We start from the raw sequence: 17,754 nt of genomic DNA on the forward strand, positions 1-17,754 counted from the left end.
ATCTATGACTGGGATAAGAAAATCCTTAGTATTTTCGAAAAAATCACAATTTTGTAAACAGGAAATCTATAAAAATGCCCATATATTTGATTTTCATGTCAACACCGAATGACCCAGTGGTGTGCATAGTTATCAAAGGCACCAGGCTTGTTATTTAATACGCCAGACGCGCGTTTCGTCTACGTAAGTCTCATCAGTGACGATCAGATCAAAATAGTTATAAAGCCAAAACAAGTACTAAGTTGAAGAGCATTGAGATCCCAAAAGGTTGTGCAAAATACGGCTAAGGTAATCTATGCATAAGACCATCCTTAGTTACGAAAAATTCACACTTTTGTAAGCAGGAAATTTATAAAAATAAAGATGCAATTGATATTCATGTCAACTCCGAAGTGCTAACTACTATGCTGGTGATACTCTCGGGGACGAAATGTCCACCAGCAATGGCATCGACCTAGTGATGTAAATAGTTATCAAAGGTACCAGGCTTATAATTTAAAACGCCAGACGCGCGTTTTGTCTAAAAAAAGACTCATCAGTGACGCTCAGATCAAAATAGTTATAAAGCCAAACAAGTACACGTTGAAAAGCATTGAGGACCCAAAAAAGATGTGCCAAATACGGATAAGGTTATCTATGACTGGGATAAGAAAATCCTTAGTATTTTCGAAAAAATCACAATTTTGTAAACCGGAAATCTATAAAAATGCCCATATATTTGATTTTTATGTCAACACCGAATGACCCAGTGGTGCACATAGTTATCAAAGGCACCAGGCTTGTTATTTAATACGCCAGACGCGCGTTTCGTCTACGTAAGTCTCATCAGTGACGATCAGATCAAAATAGTTATAAAGCCAAAACAAGTACTAAGTTGAAGAGCATTGAGATCCCAAAAGGTTGTGCAAAATACGGCTAAGGTAATCTATGCATAAGACCATCCTTAGTTACGAAAAATTCACACTTTTGTAAGCAGGAAATTTATAAAAATAAAGATGCAATTGATATTCATGTCAACTCCGAAGTGCTATCTACTATGCTGGTGATACTCTCGGGGACGAAATGTCCACCAGCAGTGGCATCGACCTAGTGATGTAAATAGTTATCAAAGGTACCAGGCTTATAATTTAAAACGCCAGACGCGCGTTTTGTCTAAAAAAAGACTCATCAGTGACGCTCAGATCAAAATAGTTATAAAGCCAAACAAGTACACGTTGAAAAGCATTGAGGACCCAAAAAAGATGTGCCAAATACGGATAAGGTTATCTATGACTGGGATAAGAAAATCCTTAGTATTTTCGAAAAAATCACAATTTTGTAAACCGGAAATCTATAAAAATGCCCATATATTTGATTTTTATGTCAACACCGAATGACCCAGTGGTGCACATAGTTATCAAAGGCACCAGGCTTGTTATTTAATACGCCAGACGCGCGTTTCGTCTACATAAGACTCATCAGTGACTCTCAGATCAAAATAGTTATAAAGTTTATGTTTACATTATGTGGTAAATTCAAATAACACTTTGATGATTTCGTTCTTTCGAAAGACTCTTATGCAGTCAGGAGTCTACTTCGTCAAAATTATCTCCCCATTACGCCAGTTCATTTTCACAATCGTAGAAATGGAAGCCATTGTAGGGATGACGCGCTACCAATATTGCTCTTGGAAACCGATGAATTTATCCACATTGCACCATTACGATCCTTATATGTCAGTTGTATTTTAAAAGACAAATGTATCAACTAGCTAATGAGCATCAGTTAATAATCTTGTCTGCATTGATTCAACTTATAACTATTGTCTGATAGGTTGTCAGGTGGAATTTTCGAAAATTCATAAACATTTAAAAAAATTCTAATTAAATATTTCGTGGAAGGGCAGACTAGATTTTTTTAGTGTATGAAGACTATAAACCCTAGTAATCACACACAAAAAATTAGAATTTTTCGAAGATATGCATTTTCATCATCCAACTTAAAGACTGTCGTCAAGTACTTTCAGTAAAAAAAATACCTATTCGAACACACCTTCTCTGTTTTTGTGACTCATTAGATAGGTATTTCACTAGTCTCGATAACCCAGACGCATATTTAAATATAGCGTCTGGGGTGATTAACTGGACTGGTTAGATATTTATAGGGGGCGTAACAAATAATTAAATATAGAACATATCTATAAATAGCACTTCCGTTATCCCCATTATATTTAAAAAAAAAAAAATAACAACAGTAAACAGTGTAACGTTACATGTATATGTGACTATTAAAACTGACATTCTTGTAGCTGATCCTATGTTGCCCAACTTGCAGATGGGCAATTTTAAAAGAACGATAAAAAACTGTAATTAGCGGCGATCTTTTTTTCTGAATTTTGTCACATGTAAAAAAAAATTAAAGACCTGATTTTTTTTTCGTGGGAAAAATTTGGTTAATTATATCATATAAGGAAACACTGTAGCATGACTGTATAGTGCCCTCTTTATAACAAGTTCTGGATCCTCCACTGGTCGTGTATATACATAGAGGATACCACGCTCTCTGCGCGCTAAGAGAGGGATACGTAGGTGGACCGTTGTACATAAAGCAATCCAATATAACTTAATTTTCTGGTGAGTTATAATTTCTCGAACATGTATCCCCAACGGGCTATAATTTAGGACCTTATCTTTATAATTATTTAATTTTTTTTCGTCCTGAACATTACCATTATTTACCACAAGACGATAACAAAGCAACCAAAAAGAAAAGTCAATCTATTTTTATATTTTAACACACCACGTTTAATATTCTCTTATCTTCATACTATAAACTACCATTTTCTCTATTTTCATATTATAGCACACCACTATATATATTCTCTATTCTTTATATTGTATCACATCGTCCTGAACATGCATGAACTATTTGCCACTTGACGTTAAGCAACCAACAGTCGGTATATTGTAGCCACGTTAGTCTGTATTTCTTATTTTTAATTTTTATCCATTTTTCTTAGTTTTGTCTTTTTCTTATTTCTGTAAATTCTTGTTATAATTTATGCTTTCCTTTTTATAATAATCTTTCAGATATCTGACGCCTTACTCGAAAAGCACACATCAAGTTACGTTTATGGAAAGAAAAACAACTTATCACTGGCAGATCAGTGAGATCACACAATGAGTCAACTCAATTTTTATTTACAAAATTAACTGATCTTAAAATTGCTAACGACAGAATAGTCTGAATGTTTCACCAATAATCTATATCGCCTAATCCTTTTGGGAAGAAAACATTTGGGGACCAACCTTCACACGATACCACTTTGCCAGTCTCCGTGTCTATGAAGAAATACAGAAGTTAACCAGTCATTCATGAAACCCAATACTCTTTGAATGCATGTTTGAATCAATCACATGGAAAAGATGGAATGGGATTTATCCCATATTGCATGATAACTTGTACAAAAAATAACTGAAAAGTGTATTCTCTTACTACAAACTATTATAATATCCATCATGACTTTTGTATAAAAGGGCAGCTTCACAAAAACAACAACTTCGAATTCTCCTGTACATGTGAACCTTTATATAAAATAAGGAGATTGGTATGATTGCTAATGAGGCAACAACCCAGTAGAGTTCAAATGACATGGATATTCGCAAATATAATCACTGCTCGGCCTCCAATATTAAGAAAACTACATACCATATAGTTAACTGAGAAGGGCCAGATATGTAAATGAGATACAACGCAAACGTGAAAACTGTTAAATTGTTTATTTGATTTTTAATGTGTTAATACAAATCTTAATTCTCCGACATATCTGACAACAATGTGTTTCTTGATGTTTGTTTCATTTACTTAATATATGTCTGTGTACCTTTTTTCGCTTTGTGGTTGCTGTCAAAATAATGTTAACCTAACATTTTTGATACTGTGATTTAATCATAATAATTGCTGCTTCAGTAATTAAAAAAAATCTTTGAATCTTTTTTCTTATAAAATTGAAGCTGTTTATGATACAATGAAAATTCGAATATTAATATAGATTTTTTTTAATTCTTCACATTTTACACATAACATCTGTGTCCCGAAATCATCATTGGTTTGTCTACAAAATAAAGTAAATGTTAAAATCATATTAATTTTTGGTCACCAGCATAGCATATACAATGTATGAAAAACAAAATGTTTGGAAAAAAACATCATATAGAAATATACATTTAGAAATGTCTTGGTGCAAGCTGAATCCCGCTACGGGATGCGAGATTATCTCGCTGTGGTGATGACACGACCCATTGGTGGCATTGGGTTGTTTCCTGCTCTTTTGTCGGGTTGATGTCTCTTTGACACATTCCCTGTCTGTATTCTCTATCAAAATCATGCATGAATTTTTATCATTGTTAAAGGCCATACAGTTGCCTATACTTGCTCTCATCCACCTCCTTTGAACTTGGGGTGGATAGTTGTCTCATTGGTATTCATACCGCATGTTCTTACTTGTATAATGTTGACCTTTTGGTACTTTTATTCTCAATTTTTGTTTAAGTCAACAAGATGTCCTCTTAATCATGTTGATGTCTACTTTTGGTAATGTATGTCATTGGGTTCACCGGTTGCTGTCTCATTGACACCTCCTTTCATTGATGCTGCATCTATTGTTTTACTGTCTTGTTTTGCATAAAAACAAATTTTCAGTGTATTCCTCATGCCATGGTTTTGTTTCAAGGTTTAGATAGCCAATTGGTATATATTCACTGACAACATTTGTATTCTTTTATGGACTTTTTTAGTGGGAAAAAAATGCCTCTTAAAAAGTGCAAAAAAGTATTTTTCTTTTTTAAGCTGACCAGTCCAGACTTTGTTTACTAACCGTATATTTAAATTACTTTTCATAACAACGTGTCCCACTTCTTATATATTTGTATAAGCTAAATGCATTTGTTTAAAAAAAAAATCGAGCATAAATCATTTTGACCGTTTGGTGTATGTACAAAATCAGTGTCATCTTCTAGATATACTTTGTTTGTTTTTCTTCTGCTTATGGTTTTGAATTGCGTTCCCTCCTTCAAATGTGTACAACATTGCGCATCTCTCCTTCCCCCCTCCCTTTTTTGTACACATATCAAGATGCAAACTCCTTTATACACTACATATAAATACAACAAACTTATCTTGGATGAAGTTCATATTTCGGCGTCATATCACTTTTCCATCAAGTATTTTTAAAGTTAACAACCCCAAAATGTATTTATAGCGTACACACGACTGTTCGAGTGGTCCCAGTCAATACAAAAATTGCCATTTATTGTATAATTATTAACTTGCTTACATAGCACGGACATACATGAAAGAATATAACAACTCGATGTTTCAGTTTGCATTAAAATTTATGTAACAGTTTGTGTTGTTATATCATCTTACCAAGGTTTGATGTGCTGTTATTTTCCTTCGCGGTCATGGAAGCCATGCTGTCTGGTGTTTTCCACGACTTGTATGTCGTCACAAACAAAATATAAATAGCTTTAAACAACAATCGGTACACTCGGGCTTTTCAATAGTATTATCGTAATATAATTTCTTCCGAAGTCAATAACCAACTTCTTGGTTATTCGTCTTGGACATTATCTTTAAAAACAAGCTAAAAAAGCCGATACTATTCCGAATGTCATAAATTACCATTTTTATATCACTTGTCATCCAGACGCTCTACTTTGAAAAATAAAGCGGCTGGATGATCGAGACTAGTATTTCACTTGACCCATGTATTTCATGTTTTAGTACTTTGATTTTTTTGTGTTATAAAGTCAACCTGTAGCTTTAATATATAAAAATGATAGAATCTGAAGCGAGACGATGTATGAAATATTCTTACTTTGTACGATATCAAGACAAAATACTCAACTCAAACACGCCCTAACATAAAAAGGTGCACTCGATTTTCTCTTTTCGATACAATTGTAAGACATTTATGGGAATTTTTTCTTCAGTCACATAATGGAAGGGCAGACACGAAAATTACTTAACTAATAGATTGATATGTTTTCCGTCCATGGTAATTTTTTTCATAAAAATCGGAGGTTATGCATTTTCTTCATCCAACTTGAAAGATACCCATGTCGTCGACTTGATATCTAATTGTTCTGCTTAACTATGTACTAGATAAATTGAAAACTTATGCAAATAAAACACCTCGTAATTGAGAAGAAAATTGCTATTTTGTTTGTTTCTATGAACTTTTAAAAATTTTGTCACTATAGTAAACAATACAGTAAGCATTTATCGCCTTCTTTAACAAAGAGCTTCGATTCTTTTGTTCTATTTCAACCTGGTTTCCGACTGTTATGGATTCACCTTCATCAAGAACGCTGAAATACAATCGTTTGAAAAAGCCACGGATGTGTAAAATCAAAAAATCAAAAGAAATATATGACAAAAAGGAACCTGCAAATAATTAAATCAATCTTAGGTTAACTTTACAGTAAGTGCCAAATGTTGAGCAGGATCTGCTTACTCTTTTGGATACATGAGATCGCCGCCTGTTTTTGGTGCGGCTTTTGTTGCTCAGTCCTGATTTTTCTATATTGTTTTTTTTTACTGTTGTCTGTCTCTTTTCTGTCTTTGCCATGGGGTTTGAGTTTATTTTTTAACACATGAGTTTGAATGTCCCTGTGGTATTGTTGGCATCTCTTTTATCTGAGGTAGATGGAACCTTAGTTCTTTGGGGGAATAAAAGGGCGGGTGGAGATAGTGTGCTGTTTCGTGGAAACACTATATCTATATTTACAAAATGTTTTGTAGACGCCATGAATATTAATATTTTTATATCATGACATCAGTTTAAAACTGAACAAAATTAGCCAATATTGTTACTAATGATTGTTTTGTCTTAAGACTATAATACATGAATATGTTGAATATTCCGTACAATATCTAAATATTTATTTTTATTTGCATATTAAATGGTTTGGGATATTTGCATCTGCATGCAGTGATTGATTGTACAAAACAAATAAATAAATCAATTCGTATCGAGGATTAATTAAGTTAGAGAAGTCGACTGAATTACAACCAAACAACATAAAAGACAATCTTATTTATTTCACGAAGTAATCTTTATCTTTTCTTTTCTATCTTCAGACATCAGCGTACATACAAGGGATTATGTAATTTATATATATAACCATCAACAAGGATGTTAAAATTCAGAAAATCGGAATCAACATCGTCATATTTATTAATGCCACCTTAAGGTTGCACTTTGTAAATACAGTTGTTTCTCAAACCATGCCTCTTTTGGGGAGATATATAATATTCATAGATAATTTGATTTGTTGACATACTTGTTCCCTGATATGATCTCTATGTTTCATCTCATAAAGACATAACTTAGGACTGTTACCGGTATAAAAACATAATATTGGGGTGAACAATAAATTATGAAGTAGGCAAAAAGTAAAGGATGGGGTAGTGCACAATTTTAGTAAAAGTTTAAACTCTAACAAGTTCAAGGCATATAAATCTTGAAAATATGCCCTTTGTTTTGACCTTTGAATAAAATAGTAGTGCATATTAACTTACAATTCTAGGATATAATTTTTCACGAAACTTCATAAGTATAAGGGCGTTTTTCAATAAAAACGTGTTTTCTTGTCCCAGCCACTTATAAAAAAAATGTGTTAAATCTTTGCAAGTAATGTTTTCTGCAGTCAGTACATTGAATTAGATTTAACATTTTAAAGCAAAGAAACAGTCTAATTTGTAGAGGGATTGATAAGATATTGATTCCTTAATGGTCCAAAACAAACCAAAATGGCATGTCCCTAGACCGCCTGTTCAACATTCATATTCTAAAATATCGTAAAAGAATGTAGAAATAAATGTTATTTTTACTTAATATCAGTTCTTTAATAATTCAAAAGTATGTTTAGAGCCAACATATTTTAATAAACAGCTTTTAACATAGGATTTTTAATTTCAGAAGGTGTGTCCCTGACAAAATGTCCACTACAAAACGAAGTCATTAAAACTTGCCACCTTAGGGTTACACAGTAAGCTATATAACTAATCTTCCCTGAGGCCCTCATCATGAAAAATCAAACAAAATGCAAACATATACATTCCATTAGTATAAAAAGTCAAGTATGATATTTATGTTCAATACAACTTGATAAAATGTGATGAAAAAATAAACATGACGACATAATCAGTTTTTAATATTGTTTATACAGCTAGGTTGATTTCAATAAATGATCTGTTATTTTGTATTTGAAAGAATTAACATGTGTAATATTTCTTAACGGTATTGGCAAAATATTCACAAGAATGGTCCAGAATACATAAAAAGTTTCCTTGAACAGCATTTCTCAAGGGGTATGGATTTCTGTATGAAATATAATGAAACTTGTTAATAAGATATGATGGGGCATCATTTTTAATGCACTTAAATGTCATCACAAACTTGTGATATTTTATTCTCTGTTTAACTGTCATCCAGTTTAAGTGTTTAAATAAGGGCGCAGAAGGAGCGAAAGGGTCTGTTTCTTGTATTAATCTAGCAGCTTTCTTTTTTTAATTTTAATATCCTTTTTAAACCCTCACTGCTACAACTACTCCACACTTTACAACAATAATCAATTAGTGGCAAGATATAACCATTATATAATTATTTTCTGAGGTCTAGATTAAGAAATGTTTTAATCTTTAATAGTAGATATAGTCTAGATGAATTTTTTTAGCAGATCACGTCAATTTGGTTTGTTCATGTGAGGGAAGGGTCAATTTTAATGCCTAAAAGACTTTCGCATGTGGAAGATTGTATCACTTGATTGTTAATAGTTAAACTCTTATTGTCATGTGGCATTGCTCTTTGCTTCATTCCAATAATCATATATTTTGTTTTATTTTTTATTGATGAACATATTGTTATCATTACACCATTCCTCAACACCATGTAAATCTTCTTGTACCTTTGACTGTAGAGTTTGATAACAATTACCAGAAAGATGAAATCATGAATCATCGGCATATAAATCAGTGCAACAATTTTTCATAAAAATAGGAAGGTCGTTTATGTATAATATAAACAGAAGGGGGCCTAATATGGAGACTTGGGGGACACCATACTTGATATAAAGTTTTTCAGAATGAGCATTACTAATTTGTACTTGTTGAGTTCTTTCATTCAAATATGATTTAAAAACAGAAACAGCAGTATTATCAAATCCATAAATTTCAAGTTTTTTACAGAGAATATCATGATCTTCTACATCAAAAGCTTTCTTAAAATCCAACAGGTCTGCTAAGTTGATATCACCGTCATTCATATCCTGTATCCATTTATCTATGATATTGAAAATGCAACCTATAGCCGTTATGTTTTTTAATAATGTGCACCAGTCATTATTTCCTTGAAGTGATCAAACACAGCTATATCCGTAGAAACGAAATCAAATGAAGGCGGACTTTATGAAAGTTTTATTGTATAACTGCGCGCACTCCAAAAATGTGGCAGGAAATTCAACCAGTTGACGGTGGCCGCTTACTGGAAGAAAATGAAGAAGAAAGCGAATTATCAGTGTACAATAGCCGGGAAAAATTATTTTATCATGGATAACTGCAATAATCTTAATCACGCAACTAATGTCACGTAAAAGACTAGCATCAATCAAATCACTACACTTATTTGAAAAAAAAACATAACATATACGAAAGAAGCTGCGGTATGGATAAAAAAGGACGACTATCCATCGGAGATGTATACGCAACATCGGCTTATAATTTGGTACATCAGACGCGAATTTCGTCTTCATAACACTCATCTATCAATGGCGTTTGAAATAAATCAGATGAAAGGGCAAATAAGATACGAAATTGAAAAGCCTCAAAAACTTAATATCTCGAATAATTCTATATTTCAGTTACTTTACAGAAAATTAACATACCAATGATATTTCATGGCAACACAAAAGTGATGACCACTAGGCTGGTGACACTCTCACTGGTTCTCTTGTGATACGAAACGCCCAACAGTAGTACCATCGACCTATTGATTGTAAACATGCATTAAAGATACAGGGCTCATAATTAAAACAGTTTAAAGACCGCATGAGCAACAATCAGACATACGTACTTACGCCAATTGAACTGGATTCAACACGACACCTCATATTGACAATACTTTGCAGCATATGTATATATGATATGATTAGTAAAGCATAATGCAGATGACTTAGTTGACTATCTATCATCAGTTACTCAGTAAAAGTAATCGTATCTCAATGTTACCGAAGTTATATGCTGAAAGCTTAACCTTATCATAATTTGTCTTAATTTATAAATGTTCCAAAACTAACCATAATCTTCGACTATGGCAAAGTAAACACATTTCGATTAAGACACTAGATGACAGCTTATCCTTTCCATAAAATATACACCAACTGTCTTGGTAACTCTCCACAATATACAGATCACTTATCGAATTACCAACTGAAGAGTAAGTGTGAGTGGAGGCCTTTGACTATCTATGGACAATCCAATATATTTTCTAATGATGAAAACCCGGTCTCTATTTCTATAACGTCTTACAATGTATCTGTTGGTATATTCGCTATTCACTTAGGACATCCAGGTTTAGTTCACAATTATCTTGTTCCGTTGATGTATTTAGTCCATTTGCATGGACTTCCCTTATTTGAATTCGCCTAGGAGTTCGGTAATTTTGTAATATTTTTTTTCAAAGAGTAGTAACAATAGTCATAATGCTATCATGATGGCATATGAGATCACTGGCATTGTCATTGACTCGCTAGTTTCAATGCATGGAGATTTGAAATACCGTATTACTTTAGGTAATCATTACGTCGATGTTTTGTTAGAAGTCTAATATTTCCAAATCACATAGTGACTGTCAACTTCGTAATTTATTTGGCCTTTTAAATTTATTTGGATTCGAGCGTCACTGATGAGTCATTGATGAGTAAACGCGCGTATTGCGTAAAAACAAAATTAAATCCTGGTATCTATGAAAATTTTATTTTAACTATACAAGAAAACTGGAATGAACCACGCACCATATTCATTAGGCATATGAGAATTTACATAGCAAAAATTGCAATAGGAAACGATAGAGCAGGGTATCATATTAAAGTTGGAAGAAGTAATGATTTAAATAACTCATCATAGATACCAGGACCAAAATTTTATATTTACGCCAGACGCGCGTTTCGTCTATAAAAGACTCATCAGTGACTCTCGAACCATAATATGTTTAAATGGCCAAATAAAGTACGAAGTTGAAGAGCATTGAGGACCGAAAATTCCTAAAAGTTATGCCAAATACGGCTATCAAGGCATCACCAAGGATTTTCGCTCGTGGTGCCGAATGGTGAATACTATCATCCAATAATTTACCTATCATACAACAACGGAGTAATAGTTACAGCCAGTAAAGGAAACGAAAGAAGATGTACCTACACCTTACATTGTAAAAAACTTATGGTGCCCAAATGATCAACACAGTGTCTTCCCAAAGCAGATTGCATTGGTTTATCACTGAAAAAAATAGATACAATGAAATCCAGTCTGAGTTGATGGTGGTTAATACATCTGATCGATATGAACAACTGTATAGTGCCTTAGCCATCACTAAGGGAACTGACCTTGTTTAAGATATAGCTGCTAAAGGTTTGACCACTTAAACGTGCACAATTGTTCAACAACAGACCATTACAAGACAAAGCGCTTCACACTTTGGTACTATTCAATATGATATTCTTGTTATAAAGGAGTCTTAAATGGGAAATCGTTTTAGAAATTTAAATGTGACGTCACTTTGTGCGTTGAACTGGCTTTGGCTAACTCGGTTGTGTATTTCTATGTGTTGGTATTTAGGTTGTTTAATGTAATGTATCCGTTTTTATACTGTAGTTAATCACCACTTCGGTTTTATCATGTATATCTATTATACAGTAATGTTGTAATTTTAATGTTATATTTAACATTGTCATTAAAGTGGGAGGTTTGGCATGCCGCAAAACCAGGTTCAACCCACCGTTTTTTTTCTTAAAATGTCCTGTACCAAGTCAGGAAAATGGCCATTGTTATATCATAGTTCGTTTCTGTGTGTGTTACATTTTATTAATGTTGTGTTTCTGTTGTGTCGTAGTTCTCTTATACTTGATGCGTTTCCCTCAGTTCTAGTTTGAAACCAGGATTTGTTGTTTTTTTCTCAATCGATTCATGAATTTCGAAGTAGTAATAAGTTTAACACTTTAAATACAGTTTTATGAAATATTGATGAACAAGAATGTGTCCCCAGTACACGAATGCCCCACTCGCACTATCATTTTCTATGTTCAGTGGACCGTGAAATTGGGGTAAACCCTCTAATTTGGCATTAAAATTAAAAAGATCATATCATAGGGAACATGTATACTAAGTTTGAAGTCGATTGGACTTCAACTTCATCAAAAACTACCATGACCAAAAACTTTAACCTGAAGCGGGACAGACGGACGAACGAACGAACAGACGGACGAACAGACGGACGGACGAACGGACGCACAGACCAGAAAACATAATGCCCCTCTACTATCGTAGGTGGGGCATAAAAAACTTCATATTCATTTTCATGATTATGTAATGATTAAGATTCCAACACAATGTTGACTGTTGAACCTCTATTTTTGACATTTTTAACTATTATGTCTGTGTTTTTTGTTCACACATCAATATAATGGAATTTTATATGACTGGCACACTAGTGAGATACAAAGCTAGCTATAAAATCAGGTTTAAACCACCATTTTCTGCCTGTCTGTTCCAATTCAGGAATGTGACAATTCGTTTATTCGTTTGATGTCTTTGAGCTTTTGATTTTGCCATTTTATCACAGACTTTCCTTTTTAAATTTTCCCCAGAGTTCGGTAGTTTGTTATTTTATTTTTTTGCTTGTATAATTGAATAACTAACTATTAGATTACATTTGATGTGTAATAGTTTATTACAAATATGCTTGTACCTTATAGTTAAATATGGTGTTTTATCTATAGATATACTTCCTAAGGGGGCTCGCGGGTCTAAATCAAATTTTGTATTTAATATAGGATTTCTCTATATTTTTCTACAAATGAACTTTATCTTATACCTAATAGAAAAATGAAATAAAAAAAATGGGGTCACCGTCCTTTTACGCTCACAATCTGCCTTCGAAAGAAGCATACATTTTTGTTAATGTTCTTTTTTTTCTGTTGAACTAATAGGAGAAATTACAGAAATCGCTTAAATTTTACAATTATTTAGTTTATTCGAAAACAACGATAAAAAATATAGGTCACCGATGACTTAAAAAAAAGATATTTCAATTTTAATGCCAAAGAATGGTATTTTTGCACCAAAGGGAGATAATTTTGAGCTTTTTCAATGATATCTACATTTTAAAAGTGACCTGGGCCCAACACAAATTGATTTTTTGGAATGATTTTTGTGCAATATGGAAAGTATCGACTACTTAAGGTAATATATAAAATTTGTAATGAAAACTAATGTTTAATTTTTTTCTGAAAATCTTATACCCGCGAGCTTCCTTACGTGGTAATTCACATTGATTAAAGGTTAAACATGTTACATTTCTGTTTCAATTCTCAGAAATAACTTCGAACACACTGTAAATCCACTTTTGATTTACAGTCGGTATAATAAATGAAATATTCAACTTTAAAAAGCAGGAAAACTTATTCAACAAATCAAATCCTGATTTTTTTGGGGAAATTTAGATCCTGTTAGACGGAAATATTCACCTTAAGGCGATTCTAGGCGAGTGGTTCATCAATGTTCAAATGACGTTAATCGATTAAGAAGATACAAATAAAAGTAACAAACAAACTTGCATGAACACCAAAGGGAACGTGTTGACAGGGTTAACAGCTCTTGTAATATCTCATTCGTCCTGCAAAGAAGCACTTGGTCAAAGCGCAGCAATCAGGAACAGGAATCAACAGGTTAAACCAGAAATCAGACGAATATTCTGGTACTAGTATCTTATTATCTAAGACAGCGTACACATGTCGCCAACCAACTCGTGATGGTTACCGTAGAACTTATATAGTTCCAATTCCATTCGTTTTTCCTCGAGCTGAAGCAGTTTACATGTCAAGAGTAGGGAGCAAACCCCGGCCCTATTCATTTGAATATAATCAATCGTCAATACATACAAATTGTAATATGTGTATTAATTTGTATGTTATGGTCAAGCTATGAAGCGCATAAACCTGAAACATCCTTGGTGTTAAATTCAATGGTTTTGAATGATGACCGACCGTAAACCTTATTCCCGCCTCTAACTATAGCTATTAGAGGAGGGGATAAGGAGCTATAAGCTATAGTTACAGGACGGGATAAGGTGTCTCTGCAATGCTAGGCGGTGTTGTCGTAGAAGTGAGAAATAAAAAGTACAGGTTCCAGCCCCGCTTCAGATCTACACTAACACCGTTAGGTTGATTTTCTAGGCACTTTATATATATACATGTATATATCAAATGTCACAAACAGTTGCACGTGGTGAATACCAAAGAGCATGCATTATAAGACGTTATGATTTGCTCCCGCAAGTACAAGTTAGGGGCATATTGTTTTACTTCAGTCGGTCCGCCCCGTCCGTTCGTCCGTCCCTCCATCCCATTATGGTTATATAGTTATTTCAGACAACTCCTCCTACAGTTTAAATGCTAGGAAGTTTCACTTTGCTGGCAGTTTGTACATATATTAAAGGTGTGCATGTGACCAGGGTTTTGATTTGATTTATATTTACGTTTTTGGGAGAAAATCGAATTTTGGAGTATATGCTTTCATAAGAGGTGCATAGCGTTTCATGTTAATACATTCTATTTTAAAATAACACTTTGCATCTGCGGGGCATCATTTTTGACTCCCAGACACAATAATATCTCAACATTGACTTTGTTACTTCAGATTGAGTGCGGGGGCATCACTTTGACTAGTTTTTTAAAAGTATAAATCAACTAAAAAAAAGTAAAAATGAACGAATCTGCATGTACTCCTTTTTTTAATATATATAATAAGAGAAATAAATATGGCTTGACATTTAAAAAGCAGGTAATAAAATGTTATACCCAAAACCTTACCATGTGTAGACAACGTATATAAATAAGCAAATTAATGCTAATCATGAATTATTTCAAAGATTACTTTGAAAACAATCAATCAATTTCAATGTTTTTATCATTGACTATTTGTGAACTACCACCAGATAGAGATTGTTGTACCATTCCGTATGGACCTATCGGACACAGGTTTTTATCATTGGCCTTTTGTGAACTACCATCAGATAGAGAGTGTTGTACCATTCCATATGGACCTATCGGACACAGTGGATATCCTGATGCAGCACAACCCGGAACTTGACCCGCTTTTGTGAACTGCATTGGCATTTGTCCAAGTTGGTAAGGATTAGGTTGGTATCCCATAGGAAACTGATAGCCCGGTACCTGACCTGGTATAACGTTAGCAACGTATATAGTGGTTGGCTTAAAAAATCATATAAAGCTATCATCATGCTATGGGTTACAATAAAATCATCGTATCTAATGTAAATATAGATATAACAAGATGTGGTATGAGTGCCAATGATACAACTCTCCATTCAAGTCACAATTTGTAAAAGTAAACCATTATAGGTTAAAGTACGGTCTTCAACACGGAGCCTTGGCTCACACCGAACAGCAAGCAATAAAGGGCCTCAAAAATTACTAGTGTAAAACCATTCAAACAGGAAAACCAACGGTCTAATATATAAAAAAAAAACCCGAGAAATTAACTACACTGATGTACCACATCAACAAACGACAACCACTGAGCATCAGGTTACTGACTAAGGACAGGTGCACTCAAATGCCTTCGACTGTTATCTGCTCTTTGGTCGGGTTGTTGTCTTTTTTCTTTCACATATTCCCCATTTCTATTCTCAATTTTAAATGCAGCGGGTTTAAACGTTTTAATAGGTACCAACCATCACCCTTAACTAAAACAACAGTGTAACATCACAACATAGAAACACACTATAAAATATCAATTGAAATGGTAAGACATATTTTAACACAAACAAGTGAACATACACTGAACGAATAAATTTCATCTACGACACACTGTAAATACAAAATCAATAAAACAAGGGTGAGATGTAAACAATATCAGAAAGATAACCATAACATTGGACACAATGCTGCCAAATAAAATAATGTACACTGGTAAATGAAAATAATTTTGTTGTTCATAGTACGAGAACAGAAGTGAAAATTTTAGTATAGTCTTACCAAACACTTATCAAAGCACGTATATATTAAAAATAGAGAGACGAGATATAACACGAAATATGTAAACATTAAATAACAAAAAAAAACATTACAAATTGTACCAACAAGTCAAATCAACACGAAAGTACGAATTGAGAGTACTGGCAGTTACTGAAAGCTAGATTATTGACAAAAACAGTTAATAATAAAAAAAAAAAAAACATGCATCAGCGCTAAAATCAACTAGGGATTTAGTATTTTAACGTCATTGACAGTCAAAGAAGACATGACTTGTGCAATGCCAAAAATAAAAGTATCGACAGGCAATAGGATTGTTAGGAGGTAACCCATATATAGACAAGAGGCTGTCACAACGACAGCAAACCGGATTTATTAACATTTATTTGTGTCCTGCCAATATCACAAGAACCATAACTGATGAACGGTGAAAGTGAAAATCGTCAATATCAAATTTGACCTCCATTTTGTCATCAGTATGAAGATATTAAAATTTGAAAGGCTTAGGTTGAATGGTTCATGAGTAAATGCAACAACATGAATGGAAACGCCATTTTTCTATCTTTCAAGAACCATAACTCCTGAACGGTAAAAGTCAAAATCGACATTATTGAACTTGACCTCCATTTTGTCATCAGTAACAACATATTAAAATTTGAAAAGCTTTGGTTGAACAGTTCATGAGTAAAGGGTGCAATCAACAGTTTTTTCTATGACGTCACATTTTGAGGGACCATGCATAAGTGACCCTTAGTGGTGGACTGATTAATAAAGATACTTGTATAAAACTAGATATTACTGGAATCAGAATGTTCTCTAGTTTATAATGAAATAAAAATAATGTGTACTTTTAATATATTAAAAATATTCCATCCAATGAACATGGGGAAAAAAAGGTCTAATTTGAACATAAAAAACTTGAAACCAGGTCATGTGCACACCCATGAAGCTATGATTCATGCACATTTTACATAATCAAAACTGTATGAAATTTGTAGGTTTTTACTTGGCCTTTCAAAAAAATCTTGTTTCAGGGTACGGTTTCCTGCTCCGAAAAGAGCTACAGTGGCTGCAAATAAGTTTTCAATTTTCACTGCCAAAAAAACAGGATGTTTACAGTGTTGTCTCCCCTCAAAACATGTAAAGTTAATATAATTTTTAAAATTATTTCAATCATTCAACCTGTTTTAATTGAAAGCTAATTAACTAATTTTTACAATCAAATACAAAAAACATGATACTTTTTCACCAATTGAGTAAATAAACAGGGGTTTCCCTCCATGGTTATTTTTAGTCGGGGGAATAACCCCTAGTTTTTTTTATACGAAACTGTTTATAGCACCCAAATGCACGGACACGACTGGAAAAGCCATTTTCACTCTTTCAAGAAACATAACTCCTGAACGGTAAAAGTCAAAATCGTCATTATTGAACTTGACCTCCA

The 17,754-nt window shown here is 33.4% G+C and overlaps 1 protein-coding gene across 3 annotated transcripts in view; it reads right to left on the minus strand.

Annotated features, from left to right (window-relative positions):
- Nucleotides 1–15,021: 15,021 nt before the first annotated feature.
- Nucleotides 15,022–17,754, minus strand: part of LOC139524326 (uncharacterized) — a 35,292-nt gene continuing 32,559 nt past the window's right edge. For all 3 annotated transcript variants that reach the window (XM_071319080.1, XM_071319081.1, XM_071319079.1), the window contains one exon: nucleotides 15,022–15,527. In XM_071319080.1, coding sequence (XP_071175181.1) covers nucleotides 15,201–15,527 — 327 coding nt within the window. In that variant the 3' untranslated portion in view covers nucleotides 15,022–15,200. The remainder of the gene's footprint in view (nucleotides 15,528–17,754) is intronic.

This window comes from Mytilus edulis, chromosome 5, assembly GCF_963676685.1.
Source record: "Mytilus edulis chromosome 5, xbMytEdul2.2, whole genome shotgun sequence".
Classification (NCBI taxonomy): Eukaryota; Metazoa; Mollusca; class Bivalvia; order Mytilida; family Mytilidae; genus Mytilus; species Mytilus edulis.